Raw genomic sequence first — 20185 nt, forward strand, 5'->3', positions numbered from 1 at the left:
GAGGCCAGCCTGATTGCTTAGCAAGAGCCTGTCACAAAATAAAAATAAAAGATGACTGTGGGTGTAGCTCAGTGCAGAGGCCCTGGGTTCAACCCTAAGTACAAAGAAAGCTTTTATTTTTTAACCTACATCTTCTAAGACTTTGTCCTGTCAGCTGTATATTTGTTTTTCTGTGTCTTGAAGGTTTTCAGGAGTTAAGGTCTGTGTCTGGATGTCCCCCCAAACCTCAGGCAGTCATGGGGCGGGCTTCTAGAGCTTTTGCCTGATTCATGGTCTAATACTGGAATTATGGGTGTGAGTGCTACACCCGCTCTGAGGCAGGAAGTTTGCATACAGTATAAGGGCGGAAAAGAAGCTGTTTGTCACAGCTCCACCCCTTGTGCTCTTGTTGCTTTTGCTGTCTTCCGCTGCCATAAACTGTTGCCCTCTGCCATGTGCCACCCTGCCTTGGAGCCAGCCAAGTAGGTACTGAAACCTCCACAAACTGTGAGCTAAATAAATCTTTCCTTCCTTCATTTTGGGCGTTGGGTATTTTGTCTCAGCAATGAGAGAAAAGTAACTAAGACACTAGGGTTTTTGGTGCATGTTTCCATCTTTAAAACCAAAAGCACCAATAAAATATGATTTTTGTATGCCCATTAGGTTCATATAATCAAGCTTTCTAATTTTCTTTCTTTCCTCCTTAATCTTTAGAAAGATTGTTTACCCTTCAACTTGTATTCCTTCTTCAATAAACTATGGTTCAGTTTCAGTCCTTCCTGCTGTTCTAGAATAGTTCTGTTGACCGTCAGTAACAACCCTTGAGGGCTGTGTCCACATCTCACCCTCTGGGCCTGTCACAGCATTTGACACTTTAGATGCTGCCCCCTTGACAGGTCTTCTCTCCTTCTTTTGTTGGTTTTGCTTATCTTTAGTCCAGTCACCATTTTCTGTTGGATTTGTTAAAAAGCCTGCTCACAAGTTCAGATAGGTAGAGCCCAGCAGGAGAACTTCTACACAGCTGCCCAAGGGATGCTGAACCACCACACAAGCTTAGAACTGTCCCCGTAGAAGACACCACCACAGCTTGTCCAGCCCCAGTGGCAGCCTTAGGAGCACCTACAGTGGTAACTCTCGGGTCTCTACCTATTTTGCCGTGTCTCATGAACTTAAGGCATAAAGATCTAATGGAAACATCTACCTAAATATCCTGCAGTGACCTCTAATTTAGTATTTTCAAATGGAGGAAATGTTCTTCCATTTCTTGAACTTTTTCTTGGGGTCCTCTTGTCTTGCTAAGGAGGTCGCTCTCTTCCCTTACTGTTCTTTCATCATCACTCAGTCATTGAGGTGTTCTTCAAACACTCAGATATCACCCCCTTCGCACACTGCACCTGCCTCTTAGCACAGCTTTACTACTTTGGTTCATTACATAAGTAGTCTTCTGGTGAATGTTTAGATCTTAGTCCACTGGCTGCATTCCATTTAAACTCACCCCCAAGCTTGGTACTTGTCTTCTTCAAAAATAAAACCTGAAGTACATTCATCTGCTACCACTGTTAAAAGCCAGGCCACCTCAAGGGGAACTGTCCTAAGAAACTCCCTGGGCCATGCCCCGAATGTAAAGGTGACCACTGGAGATCAGTCTGCCCTCTGAAGCAGAGGCCCCAGAGCTCAGACCCATCCTACCAATTAGTCCAACAGGAATGAGGGGGTATGGGGCATACTCTGCCTTCTCCCTCTGGCCAGACTGTCATCTCCATGAAGGAGCCCTGGGTAATCATGACTACAGAGGAACAAGAAAACAGCCTGTTGCTAGACACAGGTGCAAGTCTCTCGGTCCTTCTTTTCAATCCTGGCCTTCCTTCCAGCTGTCACACCTCAGTGAAAGGAGGCACTGTGAGGAAGTAATACACTATTTTTCACAACCCTTAGGCTATAACTACTTGTTAGATCTTTCTTGCGTATCTCTGTCTTCCTGAGAAACCACTTTGAGGAAACCACCATGTATTACAGCAGCCATTGATATTTTCCTACTAATCTATCCATAACTCTGTAATGTTTGCATTGTTCCTATCCTATTTTGTAAATGGTTGTATGTTTATTACTGTGTGTTTCCTACAACAACCATTGAGAATAGTCAATGAATATTCAATCAGTCACTCATGTATAGCTCTATTTATTTTCTTTAGAAGCCACTTTGAAGATACCAAAGTATAGTACAACAACCATTGATAATCTCCTACCTCTTTTGTCTGTAACTCACTATTATTTGTCTATTTGTTTTCCTCAGAAACTGTCTTGTAGATAACAATATGTAAAACAACAACCATTGATAATTTCCTACCACTTTGTAATTCGGTAAGCCCCCTATTACTATGTTATCCTTCTTTTACTCTTTAAAATGATAATAAAAAATAAATAAATAAAACCTGAATCCACGTTACATCTGGAGCTAGGAGAATCCTCCTTGTCTGATGTGCAGAACTCTTCCCATCCCCTGTCTTTCCAGACTTGCCTGTCACCATTTCTGCCCTTTTGACTCAGCTCCTGCTACACCAGGATTATTGTTTTCCTTGAACAATGCCAAACCCTCCTGGTTTTCCCTTTCTTCCTTCACATCGCATTTTTTATGTGTAATAAATTCCTACTTTTTCTTTGAGACCAGGAAAATATCCCTTCTTACAATATGGCCAAACTATTCTTACAACTTCTCTAGCAACATGTTTTTCTCTAATGGGGGGAGTTATAACCTATGCTCCATGGATAGAATTCAGGAGTTCTGTGAACTTGAATAGGGAAAGTACTCGCATGTTCACATGTAATAAAAATTCAATATTTTGTTGTATCTTGAACATAGGCAACAAACCACAGTATTATAAGAAAAATCTGTCTTTGTCACCAATAAAAATCAAAGGTCTTTAATATCTTATTCCAGTTGGAAAAAATATCTAGAAATATTAGTACTTCTAAATCATAGTGTCTGTTAAACTTGCCACTATGAATTTTTATTTTGTGTATTGATAAAGGAGCACATTTATTAAGACTTCACACATGTGGCTTTTTAATATTTTGAAAACTGAATCTCAACCTAATTCATTCCTTTTCAAATTTATTTTATTTTGTCTATTTTATTTTATACAACTACATTTTTCTTTTCTGGGTTTTACCAAATTGTCCAAGGGGTTGAGGAAGCAAAAATCAAAATAAACCTGAAGTCCCCATAAATGACAAACACTGTATTTAATCTTAGTTTCCAACGCTGTTTTCACCATTGTCCTCAGGGTGAAGAGACAATTTTCATTCACTTTTATACTCACATGGCTAGTATAGTTTACAGTATCCAGTAGCTCCTGAGAAAGTGTTGACTAATAGACTAAAAGAATTAAAACTTACCTGTCAAGCAAATATCCTAAAGGGAGGGCAGTGTTTCTTAGAGTATGATCATAGATGCACTAAGATGCTTGTTAAGTGCCTACCCCATGCTGTAAGCCAAATCATTTGAACCTGACTCTCTAGGAATAAAGCTTTGGAGTAGCAGTTGTAACAAGCACCTCCAGAAATTCCCCTAGCTACTGAAGTTTGGTGCCTGAACTGTAACAGATATGACCCAAGGTAGCCTTAGAACAAGTAAATGAGAGCATGGAATTTTACGAATAATTTCAACTTGCCTGCAAAACGATTCCGCACTAGCCGCACTGTATTCCGTACTTTCAAGGTTGTGGAGTCTGTGTCATAGTGAAGCTAGAGTAAGTACTCCTTCGAAGTGCAGGTTGCAAATTATATTGACAGGTGTCCGTGTTGATTTCGTTCTCTGGGGTACACGGTCTCTGCTCCCGGTTGGCTTGCTCCGGACCATGTACCAACTCCAGTTCTCTGATTCATTTGGTTTATAAAATACTCAAACTTGATGGCTTCCATCAGTTCTCTTCCATCAGTTCTTCCATCAGTTCTCTTACATTTACCTCCGCTGTTGGACCTAGGTAGACTTTCCACTGTTTTTTAAAGTCGGTTTGTGGAAGGATGAAGAAGTGTGACCTTCCCAGGTCAACACGGAATCCTGGCCACAACACAAGGGCCACAGCACCCCCGGGGCAGTTTTCATCAGACACTGAACAGCCTGAAAATATGCAACCAAAGCAACAAACAAAACTGTTGGGGTGGGAGAAAGACCAACCAGCAATTTATACTCGTTAATCGTTTTAAAGTTTGATTTGTTTTCTGCCGTGCAAAACACTCCCATAAGTCTTAACTTTTTCTTTATTTTTGTACCTTTAATGTGGAGATCATTATGCCATTAAAGTCTAATTTTACCTCAAATATTATGAGACACAAAAGTTTTAAGCCTGTTAAAGAAAAATTTGAACACCCTTTCCAGCCAACCCCAAGAAACAAATCATAATTGAAAACATTTTCCTTTGTTAAGAAAGATGAATATAAAATACCCATTTTCTATGGGAAAAATAACACACTAATTATTTTGAGTCAAGATCTTGCTCAAATGTTAAGCTGTCCAGACTAAGCTCAAACATCTTGCCTTCTTCTCAAAGTGGTGAACATAATAGACATGGGTCCCCCATCCTGGCTTGCTTGTGTTCAATTTCTTACGTCTTACTTTGTGATGCAATACCTACCTGTATTAGCCTCTTGCTTTGCTGCCCCAGGACTCTAAAGAGAAAAAAATCTCTCTTCATTTGGTGGAAGAGACTTTATTTATATCATGAGTGCTCTGATAGACTTAAAGCTATTTGGAAACTGATACAGTCTGGGATATTTTTGCTTACACTGCGGTAATAGTGTTTTATATATAAGAAGACTTTAATAGTTTTTATTTGAAAAAAAAAAACCTGAATGCAAGCAATAATGATAGGTAATAAATATTAAAGGCATAATTAATAAGCATTAAGTTTATGGGTCTCAGCACTTTTCTAAGTTATTTTCAATTCTCTGTGTATAATAACTCAATGGCAGTGTTGTTTATTACCCCCCTTCTAAGGAGAGGGCAGGGAAGCTAAGTCTCTTGGTCAAAGTTATACCACTGGTAAGTGCTTATTAGTAGGTGGAGTCAGGATCTCACACCCAGCACACTGTCTCCAGAACCAGAATTCTTATTTTCAATACCAAATGACCTCTTTATTGTTTTAACAGAAAACTCTAATGATCCATTTTTAACTGAAGAGTGGATTCCTTCTGAAGTTGACATAGAAAACCCATCGCAGGGCATTACCCTCGCCTTCTTACTGTTAAAAGGGTCTTTGGTGCTTATTTGAAACAGATGCAAACACTTAAAACATCCATTCACATTGCGTTTCCCTGCGATTTGCTGGAATATGTCAGGTTGCCTCCAGGAGACTCATTTCTAAGTGACTGTCTGATTTCATTCATTCGCCTTTAAAAACCTGCAAATTCATGGGTCTGTTAAAGCTTGGTTGGTCAGAGGTTTATTAGTACCTCTTGCTAACATCTTGTCTCTGTCTGTTGCAGAAAGCTTTAAAGCAGTTATGAGAAGAAATTGAGTGGGTTTTTCAAAGCAGTTTCTCTAAGCAAATCTGTTGGCAAGATATGATGACGGGCTAATGGTTGTGCAGTTTATTTTCACATACTTTTGACTCCAGGAATTATTCACTGGGAGTTACTTAAAAGCCTCTGCCTTTGAAATGGGTTACTTTCTTTTAAATTATTGTTTTGCATTAAATTTAAGATTAAGTGCACCTTTGCACAAATTTTAACTGTTTCTTGGTTCCTAGGCTCTCTGGTTGTGTAAGTGTTGTCTCTTCTAATTTTGCATGCAAAGTGACAAAGGGCAAGAAAATGTCACTGTGAGCACACCGCATGGGTAATTCTATGTCTCGTGTCCCCAAGGCTAGACTAATGGCAGTATTATTGCAATCCCCCCAGTAACAAGAGTGACTTGGCATAAGTGTTTTAGTAAACCATGGTTTCTGCTTAGCAAATAAGACACATCATGGGTTTTAGAGGATTCAAAAAAAAAAAAAGAAAAAGAAAAGAAAATATCCTTTGTCCCAATCTAAGCATATACAGTGTCTTTTCGATGTTTCGTAACAGCCTTCAGAATCTTCTTTATGTGAAGGCTATCTCTGTGTTTATCACTTAGAATCGTATATGGGGGATCTTGGAGGAAACAAAGACTGTATGTTTGAATTACACTTAGATTAGCTGAAGCTTCCCTTTCAGGTCAGCTTTGCTACTAGGGAGGCTTTGCTTCCCAGTGAAGGCTCAGGCTCCACAACGGTGAAGGAAGTGTAGAGCAGCTCTCTTCTCAGTGAAGTGCTTCTGATACCTGCATCCCTTCAGTGGCTGCGGCTCCCTATTATTTTACCATATCATCTATGTGTTTTCATCATTGTACACTTTCGTGAAATTTCCCGTTCAGATTCTTCACCAGCACTGAGGCTCCTCCCTGCCTCTCACAACTTCTGACCTGACGGGCTGGCAAATCATCATCTCAATATTTTTTTTTCCCTGAGCCACTCATTATAATATTGTGTTTAATTTGGATGCTCTTGAAAGAGTGTGAGGTGGTGCTGCTTCTGTAGGGAGGTTAATTTTCAGGGTTCGACATAAAGAGTGTCATAGAGGTTTTGAAGTTCAGGTGATCCTCATTTAATTTTGTGGGAAGGAGTCTCTGTCTGAGATTTTGTTGTTGTTGTTGTTTTTTGTTGTTTTGGGTCTGTTTTTTTATTATGAGATGGAGTGACATCTCATTTTTAAGGATGCTTATGACCTTGTTAAATAGCAGTCCAAAAATTGTGTGGCTTGTTTTGATTTTAACCAAAGTTACAGCTGCCTAGCTGTAAAGCAGTCAGTTTCTCTTATTATGACTAGTTCTTCAACTTGTACTGTTTTAAATTGCCTGCAATTAGCATATTTCAACCTTATTTTTAGGTTTAAATTGCAGTGTGAGAGTGTACTCTCCTCTTAGCTAATTAGTGCTATCAAGGAACAGTAGGTTACCTCATTAGTACCATGTGCATTTAATTAAAGAAGAGAAAATTGGAGTTAACCTCATAGTTAATATTTTCACAGAGTGCTCCAATGCCAACACCTTCAATTGGAGTCACACCCCTGTGTATCTAATTATGCGCTAGTGCCAAATAAGGTTAGCAAGGGTACTACAAGGCTGTTGACAAAATAATTTAGATGAAAACGTGTTTGTTGGATTCTGACAGTAAAAATAACTTGAGCATTTTTCTCCCAGTCTTCATCTGCCAGTATCAGGTGACACAGTTCATCACAAGAAAGGGAAGGAAAAGGCTATTTTGGGAGCAGTTTTTCATGTCTGAATTGATGTTGCTCTTACCGTGAAGAAGACAGCGTATCGTCATGTAAAGCATATATGATCCGCTTCTTAAACAGAGCCCCTGAAATTCAGAAGTGTATTTGAAAAGAATTATTTATAAGGTGTAATATTTACATGCATCAAACCACTACAAATACTCCCTGACACCCTTGCTTTTCTGGTGTGGTTATAATTTCCCCTGTGTGTCTTGTGTGTGGGGATCATCCTTTCATATCACGCGTGAAGTCTAAGGGTGTGTTGTCACATGGTCTGTTCAAATGCAGCATAATCCTTTTGCCCTTCAGACAAAATCTTTGAAATGTCTAACGCTACTTAAGTAAAAAATGACATTCTATGTCATTTATCAATAAATAATCACTTTGCTTTTACAGATAAAAGTGCAAACTGTATGTTAGAGTGTACGGGGTACTTCTCAATGCAAACGGAAAAACTCAACAGGTTTGAACAGATATTATCGGTTGGAGTTCTATAGTTTTAGGTATATTTTGATGGTGGTAGTTGTGATACAGTTACACAGAGCCTGACAGCTTAAAGAGATTATTATGATTGTTCTCACATTTCATCCCAATGCGAGATTTATATTCATTGGTATTGGTTATTGCCAATTATAAATGAACAGTAAACTTTTTCAAAGTTAAATGGAAATATGTTATGAGGATAAAGTACACCCCTTTCTCTAAAATGTTAGTACTACTGAAATCCATAGAAGTATTTATAAATATTGGCCATGATTCTGGTTTAGAATTGGAAACTCAGGTTCGTACAGCAGGATCGTGATAGATCATCAGTGAATGTTTTGGTCATTGGTTCATACTATGATTCAAATATGTGACTTGTGTCTGCCAAATTACTCCAGTTTTAAAATCTATACCAGTAGGAACTGTGAGATAAAGACAGGATCGTCTTGTGTGTGCTGACTTACTGAGATGATAATAGTCCCCAAAGCATAAATCTTAACAATGATAATATACATTATTACCATAAGCCTTAGGACTGAAAAAAAATCCAACTCCTGATTCTTTTTGTTTAATCTAGGAATTGCTTCCAGAAACAAAATTATGTGTCTGTGGCCACTCTTCTGCTGATGGGCTTCCTCACAACACATTTGCAGTAAGTTCCGCTGGACAATTAGCCCTGCAGCTGCTGAGCACAAGGCCGTACCCGCTCCTGTTCATTAGATTAGCTGTGCTGCCCCTGGCACACGTGATCGAGAGCAGGCTGATGTGAAGATACCCCTGGGATTGGTTGGTTTTCCGTGATGTCTTGTGTTCTGACTTCTCTTATGTTTCATCAGATAAATAGTTCAGTTTCTTGTGAGTTGAAGACACAGAGGTTCACCTTAATGATATAAAGTCTGTAGCAGCAGTGCAGTTTTCTTGAACTTCTAGGGATAATTTGATGAGAGAGTGTTGATATGCAAAAACTAGATTGCCATCGTTTGTAGATTGGTCCAATACACATTTTAGAAATATATACTCTTCCCTATTCTGCAAGTTGCCCTGTAAATACCCCAGGGCCTAATGTGCTGTGTGTTTGTGTGTGTATGTGTGTATTTTTCCTGCTACTAGAGAGTAACTTGTCTCTTTGGACTATCATATTCAATAAAAATTACATTTCTGACCCAGTTAACCTTAGAATTGAGTAATAATTTTGAATTGTCCATTCAAGAATTTTTAAATAAAACAGCTTTATATTTCTGCTTAGCATGGATTCTACTTACATTGTTAACTAATCTCTGAATATGTAAAATCATGTATTTTAATAGAATTTTTACTTATTTCCTTGTGAATTGATAGTTACTTAGTCTCAATAAGACATAGTTTTCCTAATTTGACTCACTCAAAATTTTTTTAGCTAACCTACACATATGCTTCCTAACTATAATTTATAGAACACAATATAGTTAAGATTCTTACAATCAAATACAGTAATCAGTTTTCAATTAAGAAAAGTTATATGATTCCACACCATAGTTTAAGAAAATACCATTTTTTCAATATACAGTCAAACTGATATGGAATGCTATTATTTACAGGAAATGTACAATGTTTTAAAAAGTGTTGTCTGTTAACTAAAAGTGAACTCAGAAGTGGGTGCAGGAATAGCATAGTATATTATGGAAATGCTAAAGATAGAAGATTAATGGTAACTGGTGTGTGGAGAGGGTGTGAGAATACGAAAAAAGACCAAATGGGGGCTCATACACATGAAAACCCGCACATATGGCCCCCTCGAAAACTCCCCTGAAAAAACAGTAATATTTGAAAATACCATTTGAAAATAATATTTGAAAATCGAGTACAGATTAAAAGGTAGTGCCTTTGCTGAGCTGATGAAATGAGATTTATATGAAAGGCTAAAATCATCTTAATTTCCAAGTAGTCTCTACACAGTTTAAAGGAAGATAAATTTACTGTAAACTTCTAATATAATTATATACTTCAACTTAGAAAAGAGGGTATATCCAAAAATATAACTTAAAAATTAGCACACCAAAAGTGGGTCAGTGCCCCTAATTTGTAACACTTTTCTCTGAAAGAATTTCATTGGAAAAATGTTTTTACTGGAGTGAATTATGAGCTCACGTAACTACTCATACTGTTTGTGCTTTATCTAAAACTACTTCTACCATTTTCTTTATGTCTATCCTATCTAGTGTAAAGAAACATTTATAGTTTCACTGACATATTTTCAGGACCAAGGTGAGACAGGGATAGATTAGCTCACCAAAGGCCATGATATTCATCAAGCCAAAGGCTGAATTACAACCCTAGTGTGTGTTGGCCAGTGCGGCTGGTCTTTCCAAAGCTGTGCCGAATTATTCATGGTTGCCTAAAGTCCTGTACTGTACAGACATCTGATGTTCTATGTGTCTGAGACGTCTGGTATCTCAGGTGAAGAGAATGCCTGCTGAGTTACTGAGGGCTGCTTTGGCCAGGGACAAGGGGGAACCAGGGGGTGCGTGCGCCAGGTACTGTCTCTCATCCTGGAGGTTTCCAAACTTAACGCTTCACCTGAGTAACTGAAGAACTTGGACTTTACAGATTGCTGGGTCTTGGCTTTACAACTCAAGAGAAACATGCTTGAATTTTATAGAGTAGGTGTTTATTTTCCTTGATTGATTACATGGGATGTAAGCTTGCTTTCTGCAAGCTCAAATAGCTGTACAGTGTGATTTAAAATCAAGAAATAAACTAAAACAAGCACCATCTATTATTCAGAGTTGACAATTTCTATATGATGGGCATGGATCTCTTTAATATTCATTAAATTTTAAAAGTATCAACATACTGGAGTGGTAATCTAGTAAGTAGGAACGTTGGTGGACCAAAAGGTGGAATGGTGTAAAAAAAAAAAAAAAAAATAGAGGTACTTAAAACCAATTCCATTCCTTTATTATCAGTGTAACTAACATTTATACAAAATTCTGAACTGTTGGAATAGTTAGTGAATTTTCCTGGGGCCCTATGTAATGTCTACCAATGAGTTAATTTGATATCACACATATTATTTCATGGCTGTGAACATTCTCAAATAAAATGCCACATTTTTTCAGATACGTGTTTCAAAATGTCAGATAAAATGAATTTTACCCTCTCCCCCACCCATACTTGCTTAAAAATATAAGTTTATTAACAAGCCTGAAGTAAAACAGCATGAATTGCATGCAAAAAAGCATAAGCATAAGCAGCACATGTAGATGTAACTCTAAATTATCTTAAGTAAATAGTACTGCATATGTCATATTAAATAGATGTCAAAAGTTCTCCACCAGATTATCTTCTTTTATGCATTAACAGTGTCAGTTTACTAACACAATGTGTAATGCAAATACAGGGCACTTCACGGGGGTATTTCTTCTGTTTGGGGTTCACTACGAATCATCAGTCAGTAGCCATTCTTTGACCACTGTATGTCTTAATATCACATAATTGAACAGTGGTGACATTTTTTGTATCAAGCAATAAATTGTACTTCTTTTTTTTGTGGTTTTTTTTTTTTTTTTGGTTTTTCTCCGGTACTGGGAACCGAACTCACGACCTTGCGCTTGCCAGGCAGGCGCTTTTGCCGCTGAGCTAAATCCCCAGCCCCTAAATTGTACTTCTTGTGTCTCTATAAATTCACTGCGATACTTGGCAGTAATCATATGAACTTGTGGGATTATCTTTATGTGAAAACTGTAATCTGAAATTCTATCCACGTTTTATACTTAAAGAAAATATTTGGGATCCATAGAACATAATTTGGTGTCTACGCATAATATATCCTTATTATAATTTTAATTTCTTCAGAAAAAGGCATTAATTTCTAGTTTTAAATGACGGCAATATGAGAGGAACAGGCCTTCATTGGAAAGGTTACTTTGCAGTACTTTTCTTATTAGTGTGTGCTTACAGTACGGAATACTTAAGAATCAGTGCATCTTTGTCTTTTGGGTTTTCTTTTCCTCCCTATTTTTCATCCTGTCCCATCTGGCCTCCTTCAAAATCTCCAGAAATGTTTGCCTTTTTGTTTCCTACAAATCCCCCCTTTTAAACTTTTTAATTTATTTGAATTTTCAGACTCCCATATAAGAGAAACTGTGCAATATTTAACTTTCCATATCAGACTTGTTTTACACAGCATTGTGGTCCCAGGTCCCATCCGTTCTCTTACAGATGGCAGGGTTGCGTCCTTTTTGAACAATGCTTGCTTCTCAAGGTCTTTTCCGTTGGTATCTGTTTTAACTCTAGTCTGGAAAACTAAAACACTTTCATTTATTTTACTTTTCTTTCAACCTTTATTACAATGGTAGATTCTTTTTATTTTATCAAAAAGCTTACAAATGGGGTACTATCAATATGGTAAAGTTTGGTTTTGGCTTCCCTACCCCAAGATAGTTACCCAAGTCCTCTGCTCTATAAAGAAACCCTGCTGACACTTCATTTGCCCACTGACCTCGTTAACACCTACCTGCACCTACCTCTTCTTGTTAGTCTAACCTACAAGTTTTCACACCCAAGTGAATATTATTTCACGTCGAATTTTGCCGGTTAGCTCTAAGAGGCAAATTATGAACAGTGCTTAAGATCATTTTTTGTCTTTGGGGTTTTGTTTTTAAAGCCTTTCAAACTGGGCCAAACAAATCTTTCGATGAACAAAATACTTTGCACCTATAAACCAAAAATGAAATCTGGCCGGCCTTTATCTAGTTGGTTTATACCTCGCTCAAATTAAGTTTAATGACCACGTTAGATCCTTCACCCTCTAGTTCCTTTTACTCTGTTGTGACTGTGTCCAAATGTTTCACCTTCATGAGGATCCTGATGGTTTTTGTCTCTCTCTCTGTCTAATTCATCTTTCTATTTAAACTTTACATAAATCCTGCCCAGCACCAAATAATACATTTCATGGGCTGCGAAGTCAATGGATTGGCAATATTCTTCACTGTTTTTAGCTTCATGTTCTCAATCTGTAAAATAAAATCATTAATAATAGTCAGTGTTACAGTGGTAATGGAGATTAAATCTGATAAGCCTGAGAAGTTCTTAACCCGATCACTAACATGTAGTGAGCGTGCAGTAGATGTTGAGTCTGTAGGAGAATCAGTGTTCTCTGGTTTGGACAGAGAGGCGATCTGCTTAAAATAAATTAAAAGATGAATTTAGTGCTACCACCAGAAGAGGCAACGGCCATTACTCTGTCGTGGCTACATTAGAGGTCAGTGTTTTCCCCTGAGAAGAAATTCTTTATATTCATTAATTTAAATTAAACAGTAACTTAGAAAAATCATTATTATTCAAATGCTTTGCAATTTTTCAAGTGAAAGAGAGCTAAGTACAACAGAAAAAAACCTTGCTTCACCAGACCTAAGTGATCTTTTCTTGGCAGACACAAGAAATCATACCAATTTTTATGGCAGCACAATTCATCATTGCATGAAGCAACCTGTGTACCCATCAACTGATGATTCGATAAAGAAAATGCCGCAGCTATATATAATGAAATACGGCTTAGCCATAAAGAAGAACAAATTTGAGGCATTTGTAGGAAAATGGGTGCAACTGGAAAATATAATGTTGGTGAAATAAACCAGATGCGCAGACTTAAATATGTTGTGGTAGCTCTCACTTGAGTAAGGCAAGGTACAAACAAAGGGGAAAATAAAGTATGGACAGAAGGAAACAAGGGAATGGATCTAAATGGATTCAACTAGAGACCATACTCATAAGCGAAATAAATCAGACCCGCCTGTGTGAACATCACATTGTCTCCCTAGTGTGAGAACCTGCAAGAGTAAATAAAATCCGAAAGGCACAATAGACACTGTGAAAGGGAAAGAAACTGCAAATGGAAAAGCCTTCAGCTGACCAAGGGGAAGTAGTGAAGGGAAGGGGAAGAGGACGTAAGTAGAATGAGGATAAGGCACGCACAAGAACCTAATAGCCCCCATAATGCGAACACTTCATGCCACAAAGAAGCTAGGATTAATAGAATCAACACGAATGAAAATGGGGGCGGGGCCAGGGAAAGGAGGGAAGGGAAAGGGGTAAAAACGAAGCAAGATGCGGTACATGCATGTGCCCACTCCCGAAGATGACTGCACCTTGCATTGGTACACATGAAGGTGCACTAATAATTGTTTTTGAAAAATTAATAAAAAAGGTAGGAGCAGGAATTGTCCCTCCCATCGATTACCTGTCTCCAGCTGGTGCACATAAATGTTCTCCTTTCCTCTACTATAAATGCATTTTCAGAAAGTAACTGGATGCTCAAGATAGATCACCATTTTTTAGTAGTATCCGTAGTTTTAACTAGAATGCCAGAGACAGCTAGGGAAAATGTAGTAATATTTTTCTAGAGTTTACTTTTCTCAAATCTTGCACTGCAAGATTTTGCTCTACACTAGTAGAAAGGTAGGTAGTATTGACGTCAACCCATGATGCAGCAGGGTCAGTTAGATTTGTCACTTAGCTGTGTTGATCTTTGTGTAATTTTTATTCACTGGCAGGTTGAGGTTAGTACTAGGATTCTTCAACAAGAAATAAGCTCTAAGATAATAAAATATTTCAAACATTTCCATTTCAGGTGACCTTGTTAACTTCCTAAACATACAACATAGTGACCATGTTTAAGGCTACTATGAAAAACCTTCCAGATCCTTCATAGGAAAAAGAACGAAAGTTTCTGCTTTCAAAGCAGGGCTTGATATCTGTATGCAACTTTTTGATTAATCTTTTTCTTCCCTGGTACGGTAGTAATTATCTTTATACACCTCGTTCCACTGGGAGGTAGCTCCCCGAGTTCAGGTCGTTCTAGAGACCTCTGTGGAGTGATGGCCTCTCACCTTCTATTTTATCACAATATTTGAGATTGCCGGGAATTCTCTTGATGTTTGCTCCAAGAAGGACCAGTCGCAGAGCTTTTCAATGGAGGTTCTTCTTTGAAATTTATAATGAATAATTTACTCCCCTTGATGATTCACCAAAGCATTAGGACGGCAGAAATCAGAGGCTGATGAAAGGATTATTTATTTAGTTATCTGGTGTTGTTGTTAATATATTTTTCATTAAATAAATTGATACACACACTAGAATTTGTATGTGGCAATAATACGAATTTATGGTGCCTACAAGGGCATACATATTTTTCCTTTCATATTTTAAACTTATTTGTAACGAGCTATTAGCAATAGTCTCTGCATATGATATTAAAGTGCAGTAACTGCTAACAGTTCAATCTATTAGTTCCTGCATATTTCTGAATATCATCTAACAAAGTGTATATCCTGTATTTGTGATGACTATTTCTGTCCCTTGTACATTTCTGTAATTATTTTAATATGCTAATAACCACAAAATTATGGAAAGTAAGCCAGCTTGATAAGTGAATCTTTATGGCATGTATATAACACAAAAATATCCACATACATCATACATGTGTGATCCATGGTGTAAAAGGATAGACATGCATTTTTGTTCACCAAATGTTCAACTCATTTTTCTTTATCATATTAAAGTTAAATTTTTTGCATTTGTAATTTTTACTAGATGAGTGAATTGTTTGTGTGCACAAAATTAAGAAATTATGAAATGTAATTTTTATTACTGGTAGAGTTTATATACCTGTGTATTTATATCAAAATATTTCTAAATTTTGCTGACTTCAGCAGCACATATACCAAAATATTTCAAAATAACTGGATTTTTACCCAGTTTACTACACAGGCTTATCAATTTAAGCACCCCATGGACATTAAAATTTGAAACTGCACTGTACTTTAACTCTTTAGTCCGAGGAATTCACAAAGCTTATTGATACCAGAATTTTGTTATACTCTAATCATGTAATATGTCATATAGTTTAGACAAGCTAATTTACTTTCAATTACTAATAGCCCATTTCTCATAGATTCACATTACTGATAAGATAAAGAATAAAATTTTATACCAAGTTAAGGATTTCAAAATGGAACTTTATTCATATTTAACATTGAGTAAGTTCAGACAGACTTAGGCCCTCACTACTTTTTCCTTTTAAGTCATGTGTTCGGTTCCATCAGACCTCATCCTGTTCTCTCTTAAAAGAAATACTGTGAGATACTTTGCAATATTGGCAGAAATAATCTACCCTCCAAAGACTGAGTACCTGTTATGACATTGCAGTTAAGACAATGTATGTTATACAATTAATATTTTAAGTATAACACTGTAACCTTATTTAAATTTTATATGTAAAATATTTAGTCTAGCTTAAAACAGATGACATAAAAATGAAATTCACTTATTCATCTTAAGAAGCTCAACCAAGAGAGAGGCGTGAAGCAGACATCTGAGACATAAATTCCTATGTATAATTGTGTGAGGTTGCATATTTAGTTGTAATTCTGTATATCTATAAGATAAGGAGCCCACTTAGTTTTTCTGAATGTTGCGGACCGTATTTAGCTGAGAAAGATGATGAAAACGAGGTAGGCTTCATGGATTGCTTTTAAAATTACCATGCATATAACTTGGCTACTTGTGGCCTGTTGAGGATACTCCCAAGGCCTCAATCACACCTTTGAGACGGCTTTAGAAATAGAGTGAATCTTCAGGAAAAAAAACTTCAGTGGTCACCAATTTTTTCCTCAGATGTTTCAGCATGAATCGTGAAACTCCAGATTGTTGCTTTATTGCTCAGATTCTTTTACTAGGACTTCACCTAGAGGGGGGAAATGCCTAATTTTTCAAAGGTATGCAGGACATTTCAAATTTAGTTTGTAATATTTGAAGGAATAAGCCTGGCGATCACCCAGTCTTTATCATTTGCAATCATTTTCCCTTTATTTAGACCACACACTCAAAAAAGTTTGATTTCTCTATATGGAGGAGTAAACTCTGGCTTTTCAAGGTGTCTGTTTAAAGTCCATCACAAACATGTCTCACCAGCTGAAGGCAACTGCTTAATGGTGCTTTCGTGCTACTCCGATCTCAGAAACTAGTAAAGGTGGCGTGTTACGTGTGAGAGTGAAATCTGAGGCTTTTAATATGTAAATCCCAGGATGAATCCTTGGTTTGACCAGACTAAATTCTAACTTCAGTGTGCAATTTCATTCTGTAAGATGTACGCATAGCACTTGTAAACTGACCACTTAAAGCTATGCAAATGAGCATAGAGATGAGAATTCTGTAGAGAAATTATGGTTCTAGATGGGCCCTGTGAACCACCTTGAACCCTCAGTGCTATCATTTGTAGTGAGCACACTGTTTTCTTCCTGACACATCACAGGATAAGTGAGGGCTCCATCCCTCTTCCTTTTTGAGACTGGGTCTCACTCTGCAGTTCAGGCTGACCTTCAGCTCCCTCTGTAGCCCAGGCTGGCCTCGAACTCGCAAAGACCCTCCTGCCTCAGCCTCCTGAGTGCTGGGATTACAGTGGTGCTCCACCATGCCTGGCTCATCCCTCTTCCTCTTAACTTGCCCACGCTTAATGGTTGCCCAGTGTCTGCTGCCCTAACGGTTGAAGCCTTGTGATCATGTGCAAAACAACCCCCCCAAGTGGACTTATTTTCTTAATCTTCTCCCACTGCTACTTCACAAACAAACTCTGGACTGATCCCGTTCTGTTTGCAAATACACCATGTCCTCTTTTTCTTCTATCTCTCACTAGTCTGTTTCTTATCATTTCTGCTTATCAAACTCTACCCAGTTACTGTCCCACAAGATTGTGTCTTCATTTACATACCCAAGATAGCTAGGATCATTGTACTACCAACTTCTATTGGTTCTTTAGAAGGAACAGCTAGTGCTTATATTGTCTGATCGATCTTACAGGCCCCTATCTAGTAATCCGAGCAACTACTTTGAAGATAACAATACACAATATAGTAACCATTGTTAATCTCTCATCTTGTTTTGAAATTCTGTATCATTTTTATTGTTTTCTTGTCTCTTTTTTGTCTCTTTAAAAGAAAAATAAAAGATAGCTTCTTCATCAGTGCAGTCCATAGCAATTAAACCTTCTTTGGTTCTTGAATGTCTATACTTGTCTAATTTACACTTTTCTAATTATTCTTACAAAGGTCTCTGATATTCTGCTCTTTTCAGCCGTTATTTATCGAACAGGTATAATGTATAACTTGCAGTACCAAGCCAACTTTTCAGTGAAATCATAAGTAATCAACTACGTTTGACAAATGTAGACTTTGAAGGTGAGGATCATATATTTGAGGGCTCAAAAATCTATAGAAAGTCTAAAGACAGAATTTATCGTTGAACTGAAGAATTAGAATTAGGTAGATGGAAAGGTTTAAGATGAAGTTTTAAAAGAGTGATATTGACAAACGCAGTGTGTGTGTGTATGAGATCCAAAAATTGAACTTGTGATGCTTCTTTTTTTCTTTTTTTACTGCATCAGGGATTGAACTCAGTGCCTTTGACATGAACTCAGCCCTTTTTAAATTTGAGATGGGTTCTTCTCAGTCACAAAATTTCCAGCTTAGGAACAAACTCGAGCTCTTTCTGCCTCAGCCTCCCAGATTCAGGTCTATGGCGTCATGCATAGCTTTAAATGCCTTTGTGAAAAAGGACCTTAAGTGGTCTAAAAAAGTTTAAATGAGGTTATGTATGTAGCGTAGCTAGACAAACCTACTTAAGGACATCCTTGGGAGAAACAGGAAGAAATGATTGGAATGGAAAAAAAAAAACTAACTTGGAAATTGTGTATCCAGGTGAGGGGATACTGTGTAAAAATAAACAGTAATCACAATCTTAACTAAGAGAAGGACAAAATAAGGAACTGAGATCACTAACTTGAGGAAGAGTGCAATGCTTTTATTTTAGAAGCTATGTTGTTAATTAGAGAAATGGAAGAAACTACGATTCCTGGGGTCTTCTGCCTTGCTGTTGTGTTTGGATGCTTCTGAACTGGGTGCTACCTAGAGCCGAGGGCCGGCAGCAGGTTTGGGCAGAGCAGTAGGAAGCCAAAGGGGACCAATTTTATTGAGAACTGGCGTTTTCCGCAGAGGTGAGCCCTGCGCTGGAGACACCGCCTTTTTGGAAGTTGTAGCATCAGTAGAGGAGAGGTGCAGAGTGTTGGAGGAGCTTAGGAAGAGGAGGGGAGCACGGAGGGGCAGACACGCGGGGTCAGGGGCAAGAAGCGGGAAAGAAGGTGAAAGTGAGACAGACAACAGCTTGCAACCAGCAGTCTGAAGACGGTGGAAGGTGCGCACGCACGCACACTCACATGCACACTCACGCACTCAAGTACACACGCATTACACACTCACGCACACTCACACACTCATGTGCACGCACACATTGCACACTCACATGCACTCACATGCACACGTGCACGCTCACATGGACATTGCACACTTACATGCACACTCATGCACTCGAGTGCACACTTACATACACATTGCACACTCACATGAACACTCACATGCATGCATACTCATGCACATTGCACCTTCACATGCACTCACATGTGCACATTGAACACTCACATGCACACACATGCATACTTACATGGATATTGCACACTCACATGCACATTGCATGTCCACATGTGCACACTCAGATGCACTCACATGCACTCACACGCACACTCACCCTCACATGCACTCACTGGCATGCTTACATGCACACACACACACATGCACATTGCACGCACACCCACACACGTGTTGCACACTCATGTGTGTGCATCGCACACCCACATGCGCACACGTGCACACTCAGATGCACTCACGCACGCTCACACGCACATAGTTGCTACTACCTACTTTTTAAAGGTGTTTTAAACAACCGCTTCAAGTTCACAGACAGATGAAGATGCGGGTCTTCCCCCGTATCTTCGACCCCAGTAACCAACATGCGGCCCCAAATGGCCCATGTGTCACTACTGGTCTGCTGTGTTGAGCCGTCCTTGTCACACACTGTCCGTGACACTGCGGCTCGCTCTTGGTGCTGTGCGTGCTACAGTTTGGGATAAAGGCATGTTTGTGTACCACCCTTGTAGCATCGCAGAGTGTACTCACTGACCTGAAAGTCCTCTGCGCTCTGCCTGCTTGTCCCCCGCTTCCCTCTAAGCCTGAAGGAGGGTGTTTCAAAGCCGTGTGCGTTGGGCGCACCGCCGGCGGAAGTGCGGCTTTAGGACTGTGGAATCAGGCTGGAGGAGCCGGTTTAACAGAACACGCTCAGTCGCGGTGACTTGCTTGTGACTGGAGCAGGTGTACGCAGAAAGGACGAACAGCAAGCCAGCCCTCTGGGGAAACCCTGACGCAGGGCAGGTGATGGGACTGTGATGGGGAGGGTCCGAGGGAGGAGACTTGAAGATGGGAATGGAAAGATTAAGAATGCACGGGGGAGGGGCTGGGGATTTAGCTCAGTGGCAAAGCGCCTGCCTGGCAAGCGCAAGGTC

The 20185-nt window shown here is 38.7% G+C and overlaps 1 protein-coding gene across 5 annotated transcripts in view; it reads left to right on the plus strand.

Annotated features, from left to right (window-relative positions):
* Foxp2 (forkhead box P2) overlaps positions 1-20185 on the plus strand; it is a 384240-nt gene that overhangs the window by 261656 nt on the left and 102399 nt on the right. For 4 of the 5 annotated variants that reach the window (XM_013516055.1, XM_013516054.1, XM_013516057.1 and 1 more), the window contains exon 4: positions 8336-8410. The exons of the other annotated variant lie outside the window; for it this stretch is intronic. In XM_013516055.1, coding sequence (XP_013371509.1) covers positions 8336-8410 — 75 coding nt within the window. The remainder of the gene's footprint in view (positions 1-8335; positions 8411-20185) is intronic. 5 annotated transcript variants of the gene reach the window in all.

Source organism: Chinchilla lanigera, unplaced genomic scaffold (assembly GCF_000276665.1).
Source record: "Chinchilla lanigera isolate Chin_1 unplaced genomic scaffold, ChiLan1.0 scaffold00031, whole genome shotgun sequence".
NCBI lineage: Eukaryota > Metazoa > Chordata > Mammalia > Rodentia > Chinchillidae > Chinchilla > Chinchilla lanigera.